This window comes from Conger conger, chromosome 3 (assembly GCF_963514075.1).
Source record: "Conger conger chromosome 3, fConCon1.1, whole genome shotgun sequence".
Taxonomy (NCBI): Eukaryota; Metazoa; Chordata; class Actinopteri; order Anguilliformes; family Congridae; genus Conger; species Conger conger.
In genome coordinates, this window is record NC_083762.1 from 17,992,869 (window position 1) to 18,017,468 (window position 24,600).

The 24,600-nt window shown below is 45.4% G+C and overlaps 1 protein-coding gene across 1 annotated transcript in view; it reads right to left on the bottom strand.

Annotated features, from left to right (window-relative positions):
- Positions 1–1,833: 1,833 nt before the first annotated feature.
- camta2 (calmodulin binding transcription activator 2) overlaps positions 1,834–24,600 on the bottom strand; it is a 47,822-nt gene continuing 25,055 nt past the window's right edge. The window contains 12 exon segments of the mRNA XM_061234271.1: positions 1,834–6,325; positions 7,915–7,989; positions 9,510–9,703; positions 10,535–10,555; positions 11,400–11,471; positions 12,335–12,572; positions 13,341–13,531; positions 16,062–16,486; positions 17,159–17,459; positions 17,615–17,693; positions 19,222–19,400; positions 21,093–21,298. Of these exon segments, the coding sequence (XP_061090255.1) occupies positions 6,262–6,325; positions 7,915–7,989; positions 9,510–9,703; positions 10,535–10,555; positions 11,400–11,471; positions 12,335–12,572; positions 13,341–13,531; positions 16,062–16,486; positions 17,159–17,459; positions 17,615–17,693; positions 19,222–19,400; positions 21,093–21,298 (2,045 nt within the window). The 3' untranslated portion in view covers positions 1,834–6,261.

A 24,600-nucleotide genomic window follows, 5' to 3' on the forward strand; every position in this document is an offset into this window, starting at 1 on the left:
GATCGCAGTGGGAGCTGCCACTCTCAATCAGAAATAAGAGTTGAGGTGCAATAAATGCCTTGGGAGTCTGCTTAGCAGGCAACTATCACCAATGATCTCTGAAGTTAAAGCCTATTCTTCCTAGGGTTCTTGGGAAACATCTGCGATGAACCCAGCTGCATGGTATTGCATGTTAACATGAACATGAACATGAACATGAACATGAACATGAATGCTGATGCGGATGCGAATATGATTATTATTATTATTACTATTATTATTACTATTATTAGTAATTATTATTAATAATAATGCAAGGCTGCAATTATAGGGTTCCATGCATACAACCCAAAAACATGAACACAGACAAGACAGACAAATCAGCAGTGATTGTGTGAGGACCAGACAGACAGTTAGTAAGTTAAGGCTAGTCTTGTGTTAAGCAATGACCTTTGAAATGCTTATGAATCAATGACAACATAAATCAGCTCTTTTCCCCCAGAACCTCGGCAGCAGGATCTTTGTTTGTTTGACAAATTGCATTCCCTGTGAGCAACCATAAATATCATCCAGATTGCATAAAAATGGTCCGGATTACACTGACAGCTCCTAGTTAGCTGACCGCTCACATCTTGGAGATGGCAGCTTCAGGATTTGATCTGGTAACCTTGTGTTGCGATGGCCTGCTAATCATCCACTAAGCCACTCCCCAATTCAGCATGATGGAAGGTGGAGGTGGAAGTGGTCAAACAGGCAAAGTCGAAGGTCTCAGAAAGAAAATTATGTATTTTAATTTTATTATATAATAATATAAATATTATATTTTCACATTGTCAATTCATTAGGACAGTTCCATGTACTGTATGCTTGATTTTTTGGACAACTTTTGACATTTTTACGAATGGTCATAAATCATCTTTTTTCAACAGTTCAGGAGGACAATGCCCTGGGATCAAGTTTACCATTTGTGGAATCAATACAGTACGACTCATCTCTCCATTAATCAACCTCAAAATGGTTTTACTGACATAAACACCGCTCCGATTCCACCAACAGCTCATGACAGAGATGGTAACTTTAGGACCGAGACTTGCACATCAAAGGCCTGATCCTGAATCAAAACAATTAAGTAGTTTGCAACAATTATTTTGATTGGGTACAGTATGTTTCTGTATCATAGTCTTCTGAAGCCATATAGCAACTTTGATGCAAATAGAACCAATAATAAAAGCCTTAAGGGAAAAAAAAACGGGCAGTAAATCAAGATGGCAGTCCCAATGGCAAAGTTAAAGGTCTGGAACGCCTTGCGCTATGAAAGTTGTGGACCAAAACATAAATATACTGTATGCATTATCACTCCAATGAGATACCTTCCCAGAGAAGTGAGGGGCCATAGGAACCAAATATGGTATTTCGAGGAATGTAGTTTCTGAGCTATAGATACTTTTATTGAAGAAAAATAAATAATTCCAGCCAAATAAAGTAGGGTTCCAGCACTACATGCTTGGAACCCTAAATATCCTCCAGAGAAACTACCGTCTTTAAACATGATTTGAGATAAATTACCTGTTGTATGTAATCATAGATCTGCTGTACAGCCTGGGTTTTTGAAAGGTAATCAAAAGATGAAGAGACAACCATGCTAAAATAAAATTAAATTCTGGGAGTACATTTGTACAATCTGAAAGTAGTTCTGCAGTCCAACTTCATGAACAAAAGCCTTGTGGCCAAGTTGAATCTGAAGGCAGAACTTGCCACAAGGGGTCGTAATTACATCAGCTACAGAGTCTGGCATCCACACAAAACACTGCTTAAAACCCTCAAACCAAAGACCACAAACAAATGCAACACAAATTAATTTTATGTATTTTTTTATTTATGATTATCATCATTATGAAATATTAAAACAGTTTGAACAATCATCTGCAAAAAATCTTAAATCAATTTATAGAAACAAACAACCAAATATTTTTTAAATTATATAAATAGATGTTTTCAAACACCAGCAGTAAAAGATAGACTTGTGATTACTGATATTGTGTAGCCAATGCAAACTGATACAAACTCATGCAAAGCATTTTAAATATGAAACTGTATTTATAAACTCATCGTCATTCTCAGAAAAGCAAAGTTCAAACAAACCAAGAATAAGAACATGCGTTTTCATCATCACTAGTATATAACTGGTAAAACAAGGAACAGTATATTCTTTCAATAAAGCAAGCACATCATTTATTTTATCTTAAATATATCCTCAACTGTCTTCGTATTTTACATTATGTACAGGTTAATGCATATCAGTTAAAATTCAGTCATCATACAATCTTCTAGTCCTACGTTCAATATTTTTTACAGTATAATTTAGTTTCATATATTTGGCTTCTTTAAAGGTGCAGTGCCTCTTCCCTGCATTGCCAGACTGTAAACGGGACATGTCAACACCATTAACCCCCCCCCAAAAAAAAACACAATTTTATATTTACAGTATCTTACTGTGGACTAGATGGTGTGTAAACAAAGGATGCCTTTTAACATCCATTTTTTTCTTCTTTTTTTTGCTGTGAAGTTATTTTTCCCACCTGGGTTTGGAAATTCCTGGGGTAGGAAAGCAATGTGACTCCACACTATGCCTATTAGTGTAAACAGTACTAAATCTAAAACAGAATCTGGTATGACTTTTTTTTTTTAAGAAAAGAAAAACACATTTAAAAAGAGTCTTAGATGTTTTATGTACTGACTCTGACATGTCCGACAGACCTCTGCTCTCACTGTTAAGGGCATCGGCTTGCCGGCTATAAGCAAGAGTTTCGCAAGGCACTGCACATTTAAAAACAACTAAAATGATTTCTTAGTAAAAACCGCTCCCTTTTTTTATCCTCATCTGTGCATCGCACATAAGAACCTAATGATTCCAGAGGAACAGAGCGTTACGTCCCTCTTTCGAAGCTCCAGCTATGAAATGTGGGCTTGTAAAAGTGCTGAACATTAAGGACCTCGTGTTAGTGGCAAATTAAAACATTTACTCATTTGCTATAAGGGCCGTTACTCCTAAAACAACTGGGCACCAGGCTACAGTTACAATAGTTAAGAGAATTCTAGGGCCCATTTGACAGTGCACGACTAGCTAGCATATTCGCTATCCCCGCAAATTTGCTGCTATAACCTATCGTCGCTATACTGAAAATAAACATTTTTCCGAGAAGTCAGGCTGGACAGTTGTAGGGGTGTTCTGCTCCAGGCCTGGCATAAAGAGGCCTTGATTTCACATTGGTGCGTCTAATTACGCAATGGCACAAATTTAGCATTCTGATTGGATGATCTCTACCATTGTCCAATATGCCCCCGAACTCAGGGCCTTTGCGTCTTTCTAATCCGACCCTACAACCCTACCGGATCCAAATCACACATTTCAATTCCTTTTTTTTTTCCATAAAAACAAGGTTGCACAGGCATTTACACAGTATTACTGGGCTACAAAGGGAAAGCTGTTACACTTACATGCAGCCAACACGTCCTCATGCAAGGAGGAATGGTAAAATGCCTGATTTGGGCAATTCCTCTGAACAGCCCCGTATTCAAACCACAACCTCCCCCCCACCCCCCAAAATAACATATGACCACACTTTGAAAGACTTGTAGCCTTGGGCAGTTGTCATGATTATCACCAACGTGCCCTCAGTGCAGAGTAACTATACTGCATCAGCTCTCACTTCTGTTCTGAGTGGTCAAAGTCTTCCTCTCCAATTCTTAGAAGGGATCTGACCAACTCCACTACCACGCCCAAAAACGTGGTTTAGCTTCAAATAGAGGATAATCTGGGCTTGTGAATTTGAGTTCCATCGGTCTTCAGAAGGAGATTAAGACACAAAGACCTTTAAAGTTCACCTAAAAATGTAATTAGACTGAATGAAGTTTCATAGAGATTTGACCAGTTTTCTAGATATTCGTAGCAGCTTGCCCGGATACAACAAACCTCAAAGGGTCCATAGCTTTTTTGGCCTCAAAGTGCCAAAATTCATTCAATTTAAGGTCTCTTTCAAAATATAATGCCACGGTTACTAACAAACATCTACAGAGCTTAATTTGTGCACGTTATCACTGAAAACTACTTTCTACAAAGTACTGCACCTGTGTGTATATCCACGCAGTCTCAAACCAGCATTCTGGGGCAGTGTGTCAACATTTTTAAAACAGTGAACAATTTTGAACAATGTTTTGAAATAATATTGACAGAGTGTAATTTTTTGCTGCGTTGAGGCCACAAATGCTATGGACCCTTTGAAGTCCATTGTATGAGGGTGAACTCAAGCCAATACCTAGAAAAGTAATCAAATCTTACTGAAACTATCTGGATGGATAAATAGTACTCTGCATGAAAACATTTCATTTGTCCCTTCAAAGTTCACTGTCCCTTTAAGAATTCAGGGGAAGGAACATTGGATCTCTCTGTGACACGCTACTCAGACGTCTTGTTCCAAGTCCAACCCCAGAGCGTCGGCCAATCACCCAATTAACCCAGAGGAGGCAAAGAGCGAAGCTGAAAGTCAAAACTGTGAAGTACAGGCAGGAGCCCTAAACCCTGTTCATCAGACTCTGAACCAAGGGTAGCTGACCCTGCTCTGGGAGTACTGGTCTCCAGTGCCGCAGCACGAGGCTACACTGACCCAGCATCGTAATTCGGGGTGTCGATGGAAGATTCAAAAATAAAAACCAAACAAAAAGGCATTGCTGGTAGACCTGACCCCTGACCTACAGCTGAATTCTCAGCTGTCTGCGAATGCCAAGCCTCCGTGAGCCCCAGAGTCCTCTCCAGGGCGGGGCAGTTTGCTGGCCGTCAGGCCATCCCCGGGCTGTCAGCGGCGGGCTCTCACCAAGGCCAAGGCGGCAGCCATCACTGGACACCATCGCCCAGCATGCAATTCAAGTGGGAGCTACACAGGACCAGCTAACAGAGGCAGACATGAAGAAACCGCAAGGAACTTCCTGACCACCGTCAAAATGCCCTGCGTCTGAGATGTTCTGAGATGTTCCTCATAATTAATACATTGATATATTATCAAATGCATACTGCAACCAAGAGGACTGACACAGTTATTCCACCGATGCTTCCAAACAGAAAGCCCATTCATCTTGAAGTGCTGTGTGGTATTTGAGTGGTGAACTATCGCTGTCATGTTTCATGATTACACAGAAATCCCCCAAACAGTAACAACAGAGTGCTTGCTAACTACTGGCGTCGGTTTCCACTGAAAGTCTGTTTAAATGACCAGGAAATGTGTCCCTCCACACCAAGACCGAGATTCACGGTCGTTTTTAAAGATTTCTGAACTTTTACTTGCAGTCATGTAATAAAATGCCCATAGAAACAGTCTGATTGAGAAGCATTAAATCTTTTCTTTTCTTCTGTTGTGGGAATTAAGACTAATTGTGTTCTTCAGTCATTTTACTCAATGTGTCAAACGTTCAATTAGTGTCAGTCATTCATCAAAGTGAATTGATGTATTTTTCAGGGTAAACGTAGAGTATTAGAAAACATGCCTCAAAAAGTCAATTCAATAAATATATAATGTTAATGACATCAATAATTCATATTTATAGAATATATGGATATATAGGTTTGTATATGCATACCTCAAAAGTACAATACATTCTGAAAAAGCTGCGGTCTGGTCTTGTTTTGCGAAGCAAAAAAACAAAACAAAAAAAAAAAAGATTGTTGAAAATCCCAGAAATTAACAAATGTAATGCAAGGTGTAAGGAGGTCAGTCTTTTTTTCCCTGCTTTTGCGCTCTGCTCTGGATGAAGAGGGAAAACAAGGCTGCGAGTCTATTCCCTCTGTACTGTTCTCTCCCTCCCTGGGACAGGACACTGGTATGAAGGCAGCGGTGATGGAGGTGGAGGTGGAGGAGAGCGTGAGGGCACGTGCAGGTGTGAGGGGTCCCCTCTCCAGGCATGCAGGAGTGGAAGTGGGCCGCGTGGGCGGGTGAAGGAGTGTACGCTGGAAGGAGGAGAGGCGCTGGGGGCCTTGTGGTTTCGTGGTTTCATGGGGAGCAGAGGCAGAAGGACGGGGGCAGAGAGGGGGCTGTGTGGTTTTCAGTGCAGTCGCATGGAGGCAGCGGGCCAGCTATTTCTGTGTGTGTGTGTGTAAATATACATGTCAGTGTGCATGTGTGTGTGTATGTGCGTGGCCTCAGCCTTCACCATCCTCTGCTCTGCGGTCCCTGGCTGAGGATGGAGGGATGCAGGAGGAGAAGGAGGAGGAGGAGGAGGAGGAGGGGGGCTCTAGGTGGTGAGGCCTCTCTTCTGCATTCTCTCCAGCTCTTTGCTCTGCTTGAGCTCCTTGATCCTGAAGAGAAGAGATCAGCTGACCGTTAGAGGCCCTCCACACAAAAACAACCTGTATACTATTCACACAAACACGCCAACAAACCAGCTTTCACAAAAACAACCTGTATACTATTCACACAAACACACCAACAAACCAGCTTTCACAAAAACAACCTGTATACTATTCACACAAACACACCAACAAACCAGCTTTCACAAAAACAACCTGTATACTATTCACACAAACACACAAACAAACCAGCTTTCACAAGAACAACCTGTATACTATTCACACAAACACACCAACAAACCATCTTTCACAAAAATAACCTGCTTACTATTCACACAAACACACCAACAAACCATCTTTTACAAGAACAACCTGTATACTATTCACACAAACACACCAACAAACCAGCTTTCACAATAACAACCTGCTTTACTTTTCACACAAACACACCAACAAACCAGCTTTCACAAAAATAACCTGCTTACTATTCACACAAACACACCAACAAACCATCTTTTACAAGAACAACCTGTATACTATTCACACAAACACACCAACAAACCAGCTTTCACAATAACAACCTGTATACTATTCACACAAACACACAAACAAACCAGCTTTCACAAGAACAACCTGTATACTATTCACACAAACACACCAACAAACCATCTTTCACAAAAATAACCTGCTTACTATTCACACAAACACACCAACAAACCATCTTTTACAAGAACAACCTGTATACTATTCACACAAACACACCAACAAACCAGCTTTCACAATAACAACCTGCTTTACTTTTCACACAAACACACCAACAAACCAGCTTTCACAAAAATAACCTGCTTACTATTCACACAAACACACCAACAAACCATCTTTTACAAGAACAACCTGTATACTATTCACACAAACACACCAACAAACCAGCTTTCACAATAACAACCTGCTTTACTTTTCACACAAACACACCAACAAACCAGCTTTCACAAAAATAACCTGCTTACTATTCACACAAACACACCAACAAACCATCTTTTACAAGAACAACCTGTATACTATTCACACAAACACACCAACAAACCAGCTTTCACAATAACAACCTGCTTTACTTTTCACACAAACACACCATCAAACCAGCTTTCACAATAACAACCTGTATACTATTCACAAAAACAACCTGCTTTACTATTCACACAAACACACCAACAAACCGGGTTTCACAGAACAACCTGCTTACTATTCACACAAACACACCAACCAGCTTTCAAAGAAACAACCTTTGTACTATAAACACAACCACACCAACCAGCTTTCAAAGAAACAACCTTTATACTATAAACACAACCACACCAACTAGCTTTCACAGAAACAACCTATATACTATAAACACAACCACACCAACCAGCTTTCACAGAAACGACCTGCTAACTATTCACACAAACCAGCTTTTGCAGAAACAATCCACTAGCTATTCACAAAAACACACCAACTGGCATGCATGGGCCCTCCACAGAGGAGAAAGCTGCTTAAAAATACAGTTCACACAAGCACAGGCATCTGAAAGTGCATGACCCCAGAGGCGGGCCAGCGGTTACCTGTGTCGACAGCGGCGGAGGAACCTCATAATCTTGCGTGCCGCCTGGTCCTGCTTCTTCGTCAGAAACGATCCCCTGAAAGAGGATGACAGACAGAAAGAGATTGTTTAGCTGCACTACAGCTGCTGGGTAACACTCTAACCAGCGAAGGAGCCGCCTGACAGGCTCGGCTTTAATGAAACGTGTGTTAATCGTGTCTGCAAAATCTCTGGACTCAGAAACGTTGGGGGATTTATGTGTGGGATTTGTGGAGAGACTTCGCAGTGTAAACTGAACACTGCCTAAACCGGGCTGGCTTGCATTCTGAGGCTTGCCCCTCTACACTCGCCCCCCCCCCCCCCCCCCCTCTCCCCTTCCCCCTGCCCTCTGCTGTCTGTTTCCATCCCCTCTTCCTCCTCCAGGGGATTTCCTCCACGGAGAAAACTTTGGCGAGCACCATAATGCAGAAATATCCGAGCACTGAAGAGGAAAGCGGGGGGGAAAAAAGGGAAAATGGGCACTAGTTCAATGCCAACAACGAGGGGTGACCCTACGTGCGACCGCTAGTGCTAGCCCAATAATGGAGAGCACCAAAGACCCTTTCCATGCCAGGAAAAACTCTGCTCTCTGGGTGTGGCTGCTCCTGCTCCCTTTGTGTTTGTTCCAAGTGCTATCAGCACATTTGCTGTGACTGAACTCTCTCCCTCCCTCAATTAGCTGCGCTAGCCCATTCATTTGCTATGTGACCCACCTTCACTGTGCTAGCCCATTCATTTGCCATGTGACCCACCTTCACTGTGCTAGCCCATTCATTTGCTATGTGACCCACCTTCACTGTGCTAGCCCATCCATTTGCCATGTGACCCACCTTCACTGTGCTAGCCCATTCATTTGCCATGTGACCCACCTTCACTGTGCTAGCCCATTCATTTGCTATGTGACCCACCTTCACTGTGCTAGCCCATTCATTTGCCATGTGACCCACCTTCACTGTGCTAGCCCATTCATTTGCTATGTGACCCACCTTCACTGTGCTAGCCCATCCATTTGCCATGTGACCCACCTTCACTGTGCTAGCCCATTCATTTGCTATGTGACCCACCTTCACTGTGCTAGCCCATTCATTTGCTATGTGACCCACCTTCACTGTGCTAGCCCATCCATTTGCCATGTGACCCACCTTCACTGTGCTAGCCCATCCATTTGCCATGTGACCCACCTTCACTGTGCTAGCCCATTCATTTGCCATGTGACCCACCTTCACTGTGCTAGCCCATTCATTTGCTATGTGACCCACCTTCACTGTGCTAGCCCATTCATTTGCTGTGTAACTGCCCCCTTCACTGTGCTAGCCCATTCCTATGCTGTTTGACCCACCCTTCACTGTGCTAGCCCATTCCTATGCCTTTTGACCCACCCTTCCCTGTGCTAGCCCATTCCTATGCTGTTTGACCCACTCTTCCCTGTGCTAGCCCATTCATTTGCTGTGTAACTGCCCCCTCCACTGTGCCAGCCCATTCTTTTGTTGTTTGACCCCCCCCCCCCCCCCCCCCCCCAGTGGGCCCATTGGCTGTGATGCTGTGCAGAGCTGAGCACGCTCTGTGGGTCTCCCTCACTTGATCTTGGTGTTGAGGGCGCTGGGCCCGCGGTGGCCCTGCTTCAGACGCTCGTACTCCTTGTAGCTGCGGTAGTACTGCTGGATCAGCACCGCTGCCCGCCGGGACTGCTGGAACTTCTTCTGCTCGTAGTAGCTGCGGAACTTGCTCTGGATCAAGATGGCCGCCTGAGTCATCTTCTTATACAGGGCATACTGAGGCCGGGGAGGTGGGTGAGGGGGGAAATCATTAGCTAGCACCCTACACAGCACTACGAGATCACACACTGCCATTCTCTGCTATCCTCTCGTTCTGTCCATGGAGTATGCACAAGCACGCACGCACACACGCGCACACACACACGCACGCACACACAGAAACACACGTACACACACTCGCGCACGCACACACACTCGCGCACGCACACACACTCACACACACACACACACAAGAAAGAACACATATACTCATGCGAAGAACACGAACGCAAAGAATGCCAAGGCATCGAGAGAACAGACATCATAGAAATCAGTGCCTTTAGGTGACTACCATTCAGAGCATATTGTATGAACATAAACAAGCTCTCACACATAGAACCATATGTACAAGAGGCAGTTAAAACCACTGCAAAAGATGCTAAAGAAGGCAGCACAACCTCCTACAGGGCCTACATCAGGGGTCGGCAACCCTGGTCCTGGAGAGCCACAGGGTGTGCCGGCTTTCGTCTCCACCTTAAAATAAGCGACCGATTCAGACCCAAGAAACCAGGTGAGGTGAGTTAACTGTGTAATCAACGGCTTTCATTGATCAATTAATGCCAAGTAACAACGAAAGCCAGCATACCCTGCGGCTCTCCAGGACAAGGGTTGCCGACCCCTGGCCTACATTATAAAGGACCAGAGCAGGGACTCTTTGGGGCACAGTTAGGACACTGTGTACGGTCCATTGCCGCGCACCAGTTTGTGTGTCTAAGCCAAGCACCCTCTAACCCTGCAGTTCACAGACAGCTGAGGAGGCAGAAAGCGGCTATAGAGGTCAGACATTACCTTCAGTGCTATCCATGTTAGCTAGCGAGAGGAATTAAAGAGGTGGAGGGGAGAAAGAGAGACAGGGAGCGTTAGTCTGGGTTAGTCGCACACAGAGCAACAAGGTGTTGGCGAGCGCAGACGAACACCGAGCTGAACCGGCAACCGGCCAATCAGCAGCATGCAGGCAGAGAACAACTCTTAACACCCCGTACACCGGACTGAAAAATCAGAGGTTAATGCCTAACATAAAAAGGGTCATTCCATGAATGGGAGTTGGACCATTCCAATTTTGCTCAAACTTTGTGTCAACGTTCTCTATATATTCAAGAAAGAACATCCAAAGTATTAGCCTCATTGGATTTGTCATTTGAGAGATATTGGTATCGGATATTTGTCTGTGGCAAACAGTCATTCTCTATAAAAAAGACATTTTAAACCTAAAACAAACCGCTTATTTGAATATACACCTATACTCTTAGGCTGCCTGTTACCTAAAACTAGCACACAGTCCTGCTAACAGTTTCAGAAGAGAATTGAAAGGACTGCAGCTGACTAATCTTGGAAGAACGTGACTGCAGTAAACACCGTACTTACTCAAAATACACCGCTCATTCAAATGCGCTGCTTGTGTAAAGTCCTTGGGGATAATGCGCGAAACTACGGAAAAGGAACGGGAGAAGCTCTATCCTATTTGGGAACAATGCGGAGGACCAGAGAGGAAAAGTAATCCTGTGACGGAGACCTTGCGGAATGAATGTGTGGCTGAGCGGAGCCGGGGGGAAAGAGCAGCGCAGTGCTGCGTTATCACCAGCAGGGGGAGATAGAGAGCGCGCTCAGGTTCACAGAGCGAGCGGATGAGCGGGAGGCTGTGATCTCACTGCACCTGTTTGTACTTCCTGTAGCACCTCTGAATGACCGCCGCGGCCATGTCCTGCTGTTCCTTCAACCTCCGGCCCTGGAGCAGAGAGAGGGGGAAGAGAGAGAGAAGGAAGGAGGAGGGACAGAGAAATGGGGGAAGAGTGAATGGGAGGAGGGAGAGGCCAGGGAGAGGGGGTGCAGGATAAAACATTGCATTAGAACTTATATTGTTATATTTGACCATTAGAAGAGTATGTTTCTTTTTAACGTTTAACGTCAAAGTCAGTGTTTTACTCCAGTAACTCCATAACTTTCAATTACCAGTAGAGATTGTTACCAGCATTCAGTTAAGACCATTCTAATCACCTATTTGTGATCTCACACCTTAAAGGGTTATACAAGACTTATATTTCTGCATTTTTTTTAGACTGAAGCCGTATTTAAGTTATGCCTCTATCGTGTGAACTGAATACTAAAATGCACATATAACATTTGCTACAGCACACACAATATTCCATACTGACATCTTTGGGGTATAAGAGCATGAAGGTGCGGTTGAGATTATATGCTGCTCACATGGGCGTACTGGGCAATAAGATGGCAGCCTCACCATCAGAGCACTGAGTGGCTGCAGACGACTGTGCTGCACTTTGGGTTTTTTTAAGTCTGGGGCAAACTTACTGGCCAGCAGCCCTGGGGCTTGCGCTTCAAGGATATCCCGGAAACCACATGACCGGATTACTCTATGACAGTGTTTCTTAACCTATGGGCGGTGGCAGTGTACGAGGTGGGTCCTGAAATGAGTCTGTAGTCTGTAGTCACAGAGACGTACGCTAGTATGTCTACGTGACGGGTCCCTGGAAGGTACCGAATTTCACATTTCGGTCTTTTCTAAAATGGGCCCGGATATTAAAGCGTTTAAGAAGCAGCAAGTCTGGGAAAACGGAGATGTGTCCGGACCTTGTATCTGCGGAAGGCGTTCTGGATGATGCGGGCGGCCTCGTACAGCTCCCTCTGCTCGCTGTCAGTCAGGGTGAGCAGGGCGAAGTCGCGCTCCATGCGGCCGTTGGCCGAGGCGTTGAGGAACTCGGCCCAGGCCGCGCTGCTGGGGGGGCGGAGCCGCTGCAGGGCCAGGGCGCTGAGGGGCGAGGGGGGCTGGGGGGAGCGCGACGACGGCGGCGGGGTCGGGCACACACACCTGCCCCGCCCGGGGAGAGGAAGAGAGGCCAGCTGGGTTACGCGCCTAGGGTAACATTCACACACGCAAATACATATATACAGACACACAGACAGACACAGACACATATATATACACACACACATGCACACACGCAAATATATACACACACACATAGACAGACACACACACACACACACACACACATATATATATATATATATATATATACACACAGAGAAAAATGTGGGAAGATTTGCACAAAGGTGCAATGGGAAGGAAGAGACAAAAAATCAGAGGGCCCAAACTAGGCCCCTGTGGAACCACTGCTACAGAGAAAATAAGTAGATTTGCAGCAGGCGCACATGAAAATGGTTATGTCTACTACCACAAACCCCACATTAAAAAGATACATGCTACTCTTGCAAAAGAAATCTCATTTTTGCATGTTAAGCTTATCCGAGGGAATAACAAAATATATCAGAGTAAAACACAGAGATGAAGTGATTACTACACATACCAGGGAAAAGCACAGTAAGAGTAGGGCTGATTTATACTCCGTCGGGTGACCATCGCAGCGATGTGATGCACAGTGACACTTGGTTTATAATTAATTAATTAAATACATTTACAATTAAACCATGAATATAGTCAATGTCGGGAAATGTTAAGAATTCAGGAAAATTCTGGGATTTCAGTCAAGCGACAAAGTATAACCCAGCCTTCATACAAAGACACATAGGGAGAGGAACAGTGACACCTAAAGACACAGCACCAGATGGCCAGTACCTGGGCGGAGACAGGGCGGGCAAAGCGTCCACGGTGTCCAGATACGTGGCCAGCCAGGGCATGGTGTCGTGTATGGCAGTGTTGTCTCTCCTCTCCCTCAGTGGAGACTCCGGCCCTCTGGGGAACTCCTCCTGCTTGATCCGTTCCGGCGTGGCCTCGATGATCTGCTCAGCTAGGGTTGCCATGTCAACCTGGGATGGATGCAGCGAGTATTGCTTCATACGGCTGGAGTGTACATGTATCAAATGAGTGTTTATGTGTCGGTATTACTGCAATTTCTTGTTTGTATGGTTCATATGTACAAGCATATGTAACTTTTACTGAAAAGCAGTATGTCGGTTTTTACTGGTGGGTATGAGTGTATGAGTTTGTACAGGTGTGTATGAGTTTGTACAGATGTGTATGAGTTTGTACAGTGAGTGTATGAGTTTGTACAGGTGTGTATGAGTTTGTACAGGTGTATATGAGTTTGTACAGTGAGTGTATGAGTTTGTACAGTGAGTGTATAAGTTTGTACAGCATGTGTATGAGTTTGTACAGGTGTGTATGAGTTTGTACAGGTGTGTATGAGTTTGTACATGTGTGTATGAGTTTGTACAGGTGTGTATGAGTTTGTACAGGTGTGTATGAGTTTGTACAGGTGTGTATGAGTTCGTACAGTGAGTGTATGAGTTTGTACAGCATGTGTATGAGTCTGTACAGGTGTGTATGAGTTCGTACAGGTGTGTATAAGTTTGCACAGGTGTGTATGAGTTTGTACAGGTGTGTATGAGTCTGAACAGGTGTGTATGAGTTTGTACAGGTGTGTGTATGAGTTTGTACAGGTGTGTATGAATTTGAATAGGTGTGTATGAGTTTGTACAGGGTGTGTATGAGTTTATACAGGTGTGTATGAGTCTGTACAGGTGTTTATGAGTTTGTACAGGTGTGTATGAGTCTGTACAGGTGTGTATGAGTTTGTACAGGTGTGTGTATGAGTTTGCGCAGGTGTGAATGAGTTTGTACAGGTGTGAATGAGTTTGTACAGGTGTATATGAATTTGTACAGGTGTGTATGAGTTTGTACAGTGAGTGTATGAGTTTGTACAACATGTGTATGAGTTTGTACAGCATGTGTATGAGTCTGTACAGGTGTGTATGAGTTCGTACAGGTGTGTATAAGTTTGTACAGGTGTGTGTATGAGTTTGTACAGTTGTGTATGAATTTGAATAGGTGTGTATGAGTTCGTACAGGGTGAGTATGAGTTTGTACAGGTGTGTATGAGTTTGTACAGGTGTGAATGAGTTTGTACAGGTGTGAATGAGTTTGTACAGGTGTGTATGAATTTGAATAGGTGTGTATGAGTTTGAATAGGTGTGTATGAGTATGTACAGGTGCGTATGAATTTGAGTAGGTGTGTATGAGTTTGTACAGGTGTGTATGAGTTTGTACAGGTGTGTATAAGTTTGTACAGGTGTGTATGAGTTCGTACAGATGTGTATAAGTTTGTACAGGTGTGTATGAGTTTGTACAGGTGTGTATGAGTCTGTACAGGTGTGTATGAGTCTGAACAGGTGTGTATGAGTTTGTACAGGTGTGGGTATGAGTTTGTACAGGTGTGTATGAATTTGAATAGGTGTGTATGAGTTTGTACAGGGTGTGTATGAGTTTATACAGGTGTGTATGAGTCTGTACAGGTGTTTATGAGTTTGTACAGGTGTGTATGAGTCTGTACAGGTGTGTATGAGTCTGTACAGGTGTGTATGAGTTTGTACAGGTGTGTGTATGAGTTTGCACAGGTGTGAATGAGTTTGTACAGGTGTGTATGAGTTTGTACAGGTGTATATGAATTTGTACAGGTGTGTATGAGTTCGTACAGGTGTGTATGAGTTCGTACAGTGAGTGTATGAGTTTGTACAGCATGTGTATGAGTTTGTATAGCATGTGTATGAGTTTGTACAGCATGTGTATGAGTTCGTACAGGTGTGTATAAGTTTGTACAGGTGTGTGTATGAGTTTGTACAGGTGTGTATGAGTTTGTACAGGTGTGTATGAGTTTGTACAGGTGTGTATGAATTTGAATAGGTGTGTATGAGTTCGTACAGGGTGAGTATGAGTTTGTACAGGTGTGTATGAGTTTGTACAGGTGTGTATGAGTTTGTACAGGTGTGAATGAGTTTGTACAGATGTGTATGAGTTTGAATAGGTGTGTATGAGTTTGTACAGGTGTGTATGAGTTTGTACAGGTGTGTATGAATTTGAATAGGTGTGTATGAGTTTGAATAGGTGTGTATGAGTATGTACAGGTGCGTATGAATTTGAATAGGTGTGTATGAGTTTGTACAGGTGTGTATGAGTTTGTACAGGTGTGTATGAGTTTGAATAGGTGTGTATGAATTTGTACAGATATGTATGAGTATGTACAGGTGTGTATGAGTATGAACAGGTGTGTATGAGTATGTACAGGTGTGTATGAGTATGTACAGGTGTGTATGCGTTCGTACAGGGTGTGTATGAGTTTGTACAGGTGTCTATGAATTTGTACAGGTGTGTATGAGTTTGTACAGATATGTATGAGTATGTACAGGTGTGTATGAATTTGAATAGGTGTGTATGAGTTTGAATAGGTGTGTATGAGTATGTACAGGTGTGTATGAATTTGAATAGGTGTGTATGAGTTCGTACAAGGTGTGTATGAGTTTGTACAGGTGTGTATGAGTTTGTACGGTGTACGTATCTCACCTGCAGGTCTTCCACAGCGGGCAGGTAATCCTCGTTCTCGGCGTTCTCGCTGTAGCTCAGGAGCTCGGCCTCGAAGGTGGAGTGTCGGGACAGGGGGGCCCCGGGCGGGGGTGGAGAGCAGGCGGGCTCGTACTCCATCAGGAAGGCCGGCTCGTGGGGACTGGCTGACAGGCTGGGGTCCCCCTCATCACAGGCATCGCCCCAGGGGGGCAGGGAGAGGGGGAGCTGGAGAGACGGGGACGGAGAGGAGAGGGGGAGGGAGGAGGGGGACGAGGAGGCCGACAGGGAGGGGTCCGAGGTGTCCATGGGGTCCGGGGGGCTGTACAGGGGCGAGCCCAGGGGCACGGAGCCGCTGGAGTAGGCCGAGCTGGGAGAGGGCGAGGGGGGGTCGCTGGGGGACGGGATACTGCTGGAGGAGCTCAGGCCTGAAACGGAAAGAGGAAAGAGAGAAGGACGATAAAGGGATGAAGCGGAGGGAGAGAGGGGGGTGTAAAGTAGTGTTAGTAAAAACAGAAGGAAGGATAAATTGAGAAGATTGATTCTAAATTTCCTTGTTCAAACTGTCCAGAATTCATATGAGAACGTCATTAAGTGTATTGGCAGTTAAAATTGGGGGAATGAGGGTAGCTATATTCCAGATATGTAACATGAGGATACTGGATAAACTTGGAAAGGAAACTCATTTCATTGGTAGCCCGAAAAGAAAATTACAACCTACTCATATATTACCCATATTTCTGTTCTTACAGGCCTATATCATCTCATCCAGTTAAACTGAGGTCTTGACTCACTGTGGTCAAATCCCATGACACTCATCGCAAAGAGTAGTGTCCTGGCTAAATTCCATACCCGGCTCTCTCAACGGAACACCTAATCATCCCCCAATCTAATTGGCTTAAAAAAAAAGTTCACTCCCACTCCATCTGATGTCTGGTGAGTGTTCTGACACAAAATGGCTGCCGTTGCATCACCCAGGTGGATGCTACACATCGGTGGCAGAGATTTTGACTTTCCCCCTCATTACAGTAAAGTGCTTCGCATGTGAGAAAAGCACTACATAAATGCAAGGGATGATGAATTAATTATTAATGTATTACCAGTGTCGGGGCTGGTGGAGAGAGGGGAGGGGGGGAGGTGGGGCGGTGGAGTAGGACGAGGCTGCTCCTGGGTGTTGGTGTGGCCCCAGTCAGCCCCCTCGGCCCCCGACCGGCCCCGGCCCTCAGGGGCCACGCCCTGGGTGTGCAGCTCCTCCAGGCAGCGGGCCAGGCGGGTGTGGCCCCGCGAGCGTGCCACGGCTAACGGGAGGCGCCCCAGAGAGTCCGGGATCCCCAGTGCCAGGCTGTTCCACCGGTACAGGAGCACCGCTGCCCCCTGGTGGCCCAGAGCGCATGCCCACATCTGGAGGAAGAGAGAGAGAAAAGGAATATTGGCAATGGGAAAAGGTAAAGGAAATACAGAGCGGGAAGGAAAGATTATGGGAGAGGAAAGAGGGACTAGAAGTTAGATGGGGTAAAGAAGTCATTAAATGTAATGAGTGCTGCAGGTGAACTCACCAAAGGAGTGCAGGAGAAGTGATCCACGTTGAGAGGGTCCACCTCTTGCTCAAGATCCAAACTGTCCGAGTTCACGGTCCTGACAGGGAGAGAAGGAGCCTTCACACATACTGTATTCTTTGAGTTCACTTCCTCAATCCTGTCAAGAGCTCAATCAGCCGGTTTCATATAAACACACATATGAATGTGTCTGTGTCTATGTATGTACGTACAGTGCATTTTGGACAGTTGGTACAACTTCTGTCCTTTTGGCTCTGTAGTCCAGCACATTGGATTTGAAATTAGACAATGGCAGCAAATGTGAGGTTAAAGTGCAGACTGTCCCCTTTATTTATATCCATATCGGGTGATGCATGTAGGAATCCCTTGTTATACAAAGCCCCCCCCATTTGAGGGGATCAAAAGTAATTGGACGGTTGGCTTCTCAGCTGTTTCTGATTTGCCAGGTGTATGCACTGGATCATTGCCTTGCAGTGGGATGAAGCATGGTTCAATGACATTGGAGGCGTTCGATTGAACTTGAGCAGATAAGATGCTTCTGTACACTTCAGAATGAATTCTGCTGCTGCTATCAGCAGTTACATTATCACCACTATATTTCACAGATGACAGAGGGGGCTTTGATTCTAGGGCAGTTTGTTTTAACCTCCACACTTTGCTCTTGCCATCACACAGAGAGAAGTCAAACTTCAAGTCTCATCTGTCCGCGGTCATGTTTCTTTTTATTTCTCAGCCTCACAATGGCTTCCTTGACTGTCATTGATAAATCCCAATAACCCAAAGACTACAAAGGCAATCAAAACAGCTGAGAAATGAAAGGGATGAAATTCCTACACGGATCACCCGATAAGAATGTAAATACCCTCAAATTAAAGGCGAGTCTGAACTTTAGCCTCACATTCATCCATTCTTTTCAAATCCAATGTGCTTGAGTACAGAGCCAAATGAACAGAAACTGTTCACTGTATTGGTGTGAGCGCATATGCATGTGTATGTGTGCGTGTGTGTGTGTTTGTGTATATATATGTGTGTACACACCTCCAGTGTATAAGGGTGTGTATGAGCTGGGTGTGTGTGTGTACGTACCTCCAGTGTATGAGGGTGTGTATGAGCTGTGCGTGTGTGTGTGTACATACCTCCAGTGTATGAAGGTGTGTATGAGCTGTGTGTGTGTGTGTGTGTGTGTGTGTGTGTGTGTGTGTGTGTGTGTGTGTGTGTGTGTGTGCGTACCTCCAGTGTATGAGGGTGTGTATGAGCTGGGTGTGAGTGTGTGTGTGTGTGTACGTACCTCCAGTGTATGAGGGTGTGTATGAGCTGGGTGGGTGTGTGTGTGTGTGTGTGTGTGTGTGTGTGTGTGTGTGTGTGTGTGTACGTACCTCCTGTGTATGAGGGTGTGTGTGTGTGTGAGTGTGTGTGTACGTACCTCCAGTGTATGAGGGTGTGTATGAGCTGGGTGTGTGTGTGTGTGTGTGTGTGTGTGTGTGTACGTACCTCCTGTGTATGAGGGTGTGTATGAGCTGAGTGTGTGTGTGTGTGTACGTACCTCCAGTGTATGAGCTGGGTGTGTGTGTGTGTGTGTGTGTGTGTGTGTGTGTGTGTGTACGTACCTCCAGTGTATGAGGGTGTGTATGAGCTGGGTGTATCCCTGCGCAGCTGCCAGGTGTAACAGGGTCATTCCTCTGTGGCGGACGGAGCGGAGCAGTCTCTCCCCTCCTCCACCCCACCGGCCTCCCGCCATCATGCGCTCACACAGCCCCACGATGCGCCGCTCGAACCAGGGCCCCGACTGAGAGAGGAGACAGCCATGGCGCCCGCCGTGAGCACAGGAGACACCACAATGGACACGGAGCCAGTGGCCAAGGTGCGTGACCGGACCCAGCCCCAGTGAAGCCACAATAAGATCCGTTCAGCAATTAACCTAAATTGGCCCCGGCCTAATCTAATCAAATCTAAGTCACTTTGGATAACAAGCATCAGCTTCTGTCTGCAGAACTGCTGCTGACTAAGTGTTTTATGTTTTTGGCACCATTCTCTGAAAACTCTAGAGACTGTTGTGCGTGAAAATCCCAGGAGATCTGAGATACTCAAATCACCCTGTCTGGCACCAACCATCATTCCACGGTCAGTCATTTAGATCACATTTCTTCCCCATTCTGACACTTGGTCAGAAAAACAGCCAAACCTCTTGACCATGTCTGCATGCTGTTATGCATTTAGTTGCTGCCACATGATAGGCTGATTAAAAACTTGCATTAACAAGCTGGTGTCTACCTAATAAAGTGCTCAGTGAGTGTATATTACAGTCTCACAGATCAGCATGGAATCCTTGTGATCATATGCCAAAAGCATATGCCATATACAGGCAGCCATTGATTCAAGGCTGTGTCAAATTCACCCCTGTTTCTCAATCTTTCCACCCCCCCCTCATATCATTTCATTTCTCTCCCTCCCCTTCCCTATTTTCAGCCCCACCCTTTTTCACCCCTTTCTTTTTTTTCTCACTTACTCCGCTTTCACTCACACAGTCGGATGAGTAAAGGTAGTTTTCCACTGCAGACAGCCTGATGGGAAACATTACATCTCCCCCCCTCTCCTCCTCCTCTCCCCCCCTCTCCCCCTCCTCCTCCCTCCCGGTTTTCCCCTCCCTCCCGGCTCTGGCACACATAGCTCTTCCGTGTTCCCAACCCTGCCATCCGCACCTCTGACGCATGAAGAGGCGGCTAAAAATGTTCAACCGGCGGAGGGGTGGCATGGAGGGGGGGCGGGGGTAACTCAGAGGGGGGGCAGGGAATGCCAGGCGGAGAGAGGGAAAGGGTGGAAAATATAATGGGGGCTGAAAGGGGGAGGGGGGGGGGGTCATGCACAGGGGGGCAAGTTATTAAGGGATTTGAAAGGGTTTAAATTAGCCATGTTCTGGAGGCGGTGACGCTAGCACACTGACCTCTCAGTCCGCCCCTCCCCCCTCCCCCCTCCCTCACACGCTATTTTAACACTTCCACTTGAGGTCCGGTAGCACTCCCTCACAGCGAAATTACGTGGAAAACTATGGGGACGGATTGGGAGCGCTATCTCGTTCAGGGAAACGGACCCATGGAAAACCACGGTGTTATCTGTATGGAAAATGCATTTCAATGTCCTCTGTCAACCAGGGCCGAGCAAGGCTGTCTCCTTCTGCATATGGAGTTTCTTCTTGTTGTAACCCCGTACCAGAACTGTGGCCTGTCTCACAAACCAGGATTACAGAGTCAGCTGGATAACCACACAGAGTAAAACCCAGAATCTGGAACATGGACTGAAGTAAAAAGAGCTGTTCCGGATTTTACTCCGCACAATTATCCAGTTAACTCGGTAGTCCTGCTTTGTGACACAGGGCCTTACTTTCCTCCTATCAGCTCCTTCCTGAATTTCTACTCCCCAATATCATATCAGTGCTCTAAACCTGTCCCGTTCACATCCCACACGCAGTGTGTTTCAGTACCTGTGTCTGAGGCCGGTCCTCTATCCCAGCCGCTGGCTGTAGGGCTGTGTTCTGAGAGCTCTGTTGCTGGTGCTGCTGTTGTTGGTGTTGTTGCTGCTGTTGTTGCTGTTGCTGCTGTTGCTGCTGAATGTTGGCTGCGGTCATTTCCGCCATCCTCTTCTCCATCTGCTCCAGACGCTCCAGTATGGACATGCGGAACTGGTTATCTGAAAACAGCCAGGTCAGTCAGAGAGGGCAGAGCTAAGGCATTCAGGTGTCAGACCACAACTACGCGACTAGAACCTTCTTAACTGAACATTCTCACTTTAATGTAAGATTCACTATTAGTCTGGTCATTGAAAGTAATTCCAGAACATTGATGCACAACTTTGAAAGAACATGAAAAACTACTCTTCAAAGCACCATGACATCTCAGTCACGGAAAGGCTGGCTAAGTTTGTACTTGTACAAGTTTGTTGTTATAATTTGGCTTCACAGTGATCCGAGTGAGTGCATGATCACAGCAACATGCAGGGTTCAAGGTCACAGGTAGACCCCAGTTACAGTCAGATAGCACATGGCCATCTTAACCACAGACACACAAGTACAGGCTCACTGTATGGGACACAGTTAGTTAGTTAGGGCATATTAAGGGTTTATAAAATGAAAATCTTTTATGAACTATCTAAAAATAAAAATAGTTTTTGCTAAAGTATTTTGACACAATACGAGGGAAGCCCAGTCAGTTGGAAAGTGCAGAGCTGACTAGAGCCACAGGCTCCTCAGAGACTGAAAGAGCCGCAGTCAGGAGACGCACAGTCACAGTCTGAGAGAAGCAGAAGGCAGGGTTACAGTCAGAGGATGCAGCGTCACAGCGCGGAGACAAGTGACAGACGCATTTCAGTCACACTTACCAGCGCTCAGCCTGCGACCGATCAAGCTTAGCAGCACGCACGCTAACACCAGGCTCCGAAATTCACATAGACCTCCACACAGACAGCTCAATCAGAGGCTAGCCCTCCGCTATGTATCATTTCAATGCCCTGCTTGAATGCCAAGCACATATTGGCACATATGCTACTGCGCCTAGCGAGGCTGCCAAAAACACTGAGAGGACTTCACCACTAATGGAAAATGTAAAACAGGAACCTCCGCTCAAAGATCACAGCAAGGTAAAACATCTGATAAAATGTGACCTTTCTCTGCTGTGGAAAAATAACAGGTGATGTGATCTGAGCCACATCTTGGAATATTGGCACCCATTGGTATTCCCCATAATACACCCATAATATGTAGTATATATGCTGTGCTGTATTCTATTTGTGAAGTGCATTTATATTTCAGCCATTTAGAAGATGCACTGCAAAAGCAATTTTAGGGTTATATTTAGACTTAAAATCTTATTCCTAAATAAGACAAAAAATATTGCCAATGACCAGCAAAGAGATGCAGAGAGAAAATATTGCCAATGAGGAGCGAATTTCAAAAGATTTACCAACTGGGTAAGAAAATGTAATTTGTTAAGCAAACAGTAACTTAAAATAAGCTATGTAATATTGCATGTTCTAATAATTGTGAGAAAAATAAGACTTTAAGACTCCTTATAAGACTAAAACACTTAAGACTGACTTCTTTTTTTCAGTGTGCTCTAATCTACAGAGGCTTCCGGAGCGCATATTATTTTACATATAATCCATTTATACAGAAGCAGCTCATGTTTACTACCTTGCTAAGGGACACAATAGCAATGCTGCACCTGGTAATGGCATTCCTGTCCTTTGGGGATCTGGCAGACACCCTGGCTTCTCTGGGCCCGAATTTAGAGTGAAGGTCATGATGAATATTGTATTAATGCTGCATGGTGGAAATGCTGTTTGATGTGGGGAGGGGCAGAATTACATTTCAACTGGGAGACGGTATCAACAAATGCATCATTGGATTTACTTCTACTGATGAATTATTTGATAAACGTACTTAATTTGGGACTTAGCTGAAAATATGGGAATTTAGTAAGTCCGATATGCTTAATACGATGGTGTGTGTGACCACTGTCCATAATTTTATTAAGCAGTCACTTTTCACAGGTAAGGAACTACATCAATAGTTTCAGTAAGTCAGAGACCATTTAACTTCACACCAGCAATTCATTTTTCAGTTGCCATTCACCCTTGGATAACGAGGTGCACTTGATGCATGGTTTTATCCATTTGACTATACGGAAGGGTTGCTGTCTTTGCTTCGGCCAGAGGAAAACGCTTGGACATTCTAAACAGAAGACCGAGATATCCCCTTAAAGTACTGACTGATGTATTCAGGTGTACGTTGTGCATGGTGTATTTCTAAGTGGTATAGGGTTTGTGTGAGCTGAACAAGCATAGAACCACTTGCTGCTTTGGACACTGATTTACAGAAAGGGATCCCAAACACAGCTCCTCTACCCGATCCACTCAAACCCCCTCCTGGGCTCTCACTCCGTAGCATGGAGACGGAAAATATCTCACAACCCCTCCCCACCCCGGGGCCAACCTCAGTCACTCCTCATCCACGGCCACACGAGACACTTGGGAAGGGGGCTTCCCAATATAACACCAAACCTGGAGTCTTCTGGCTCACAGAGCGGACCAAAGCAGAACCTCATCACCCAGTATGGCACTCAACAACATCCACGGCCAGGCGCCTGGTGATCGGACCCTTAAATCACAACCTCACAACGACCGGGACAAAGGTCCACTGCACACACAAACTTGGACAAAGTCACTCAAACCGACGTCGGTCATGCCTACCTACGGCATCTTTGTCTTTTGCCTTCTCCATCTCAGCTGAAATCAATCCTGACCCCCAGACTCCTCTAATCGAGTGTTTTAAGCGATGAGGGAGGGTGAGAGGGAGGGAGGAAGAGAGGGGAGGGGATGGTGGGGTGGGGTTGGGAATCCCAGAGCAGTCCCAAAAAGACGCCTTTCAGTTTACTGCCACATCGTGTCTCTATCCTCTTTGTCGTTCTCCTCAATATTTTTCTCGCTCTCCCTTACGACCAAGTATTCAACTGTTTATGGATGCTGAAACATGTGAAGATCATCTCGACAGTGAGACGTCAGGGCAGGACCAGAGGACAAGGAAAAGGTACATGGATCTGTGGTTAACAAATAGTTTTGGGGGGAAATAGACTCAGTTTCGGTTATTGAGTCCTCAATGGGACGTAAATGGGACAGAATGCGTATTCCACAATTAGCGCATTTTGCAACACTAATTGTTCTGCACTCTGTTACATGTGCAGCTGCGAGCTGTTAGTACATGAGCATTATCAGGGCTTGCGAACATTTTCTAGCAATGGGGAGAGGGAGGGAGGAGTGGAAGGGATAGATATTAGACCACAATGAGGTGAAAAAGACATATAGGTATAGGATGTGAGAAGCAGGAAGATGAGAGCCGACAGGACAAGGGACAGCACGGACTGGAACACCTGGGAACAAAGAACCAACCGATCTCAGCTGTCTTCCCCAAAATCTGGAATCCCCTTCAGACCTGCCCT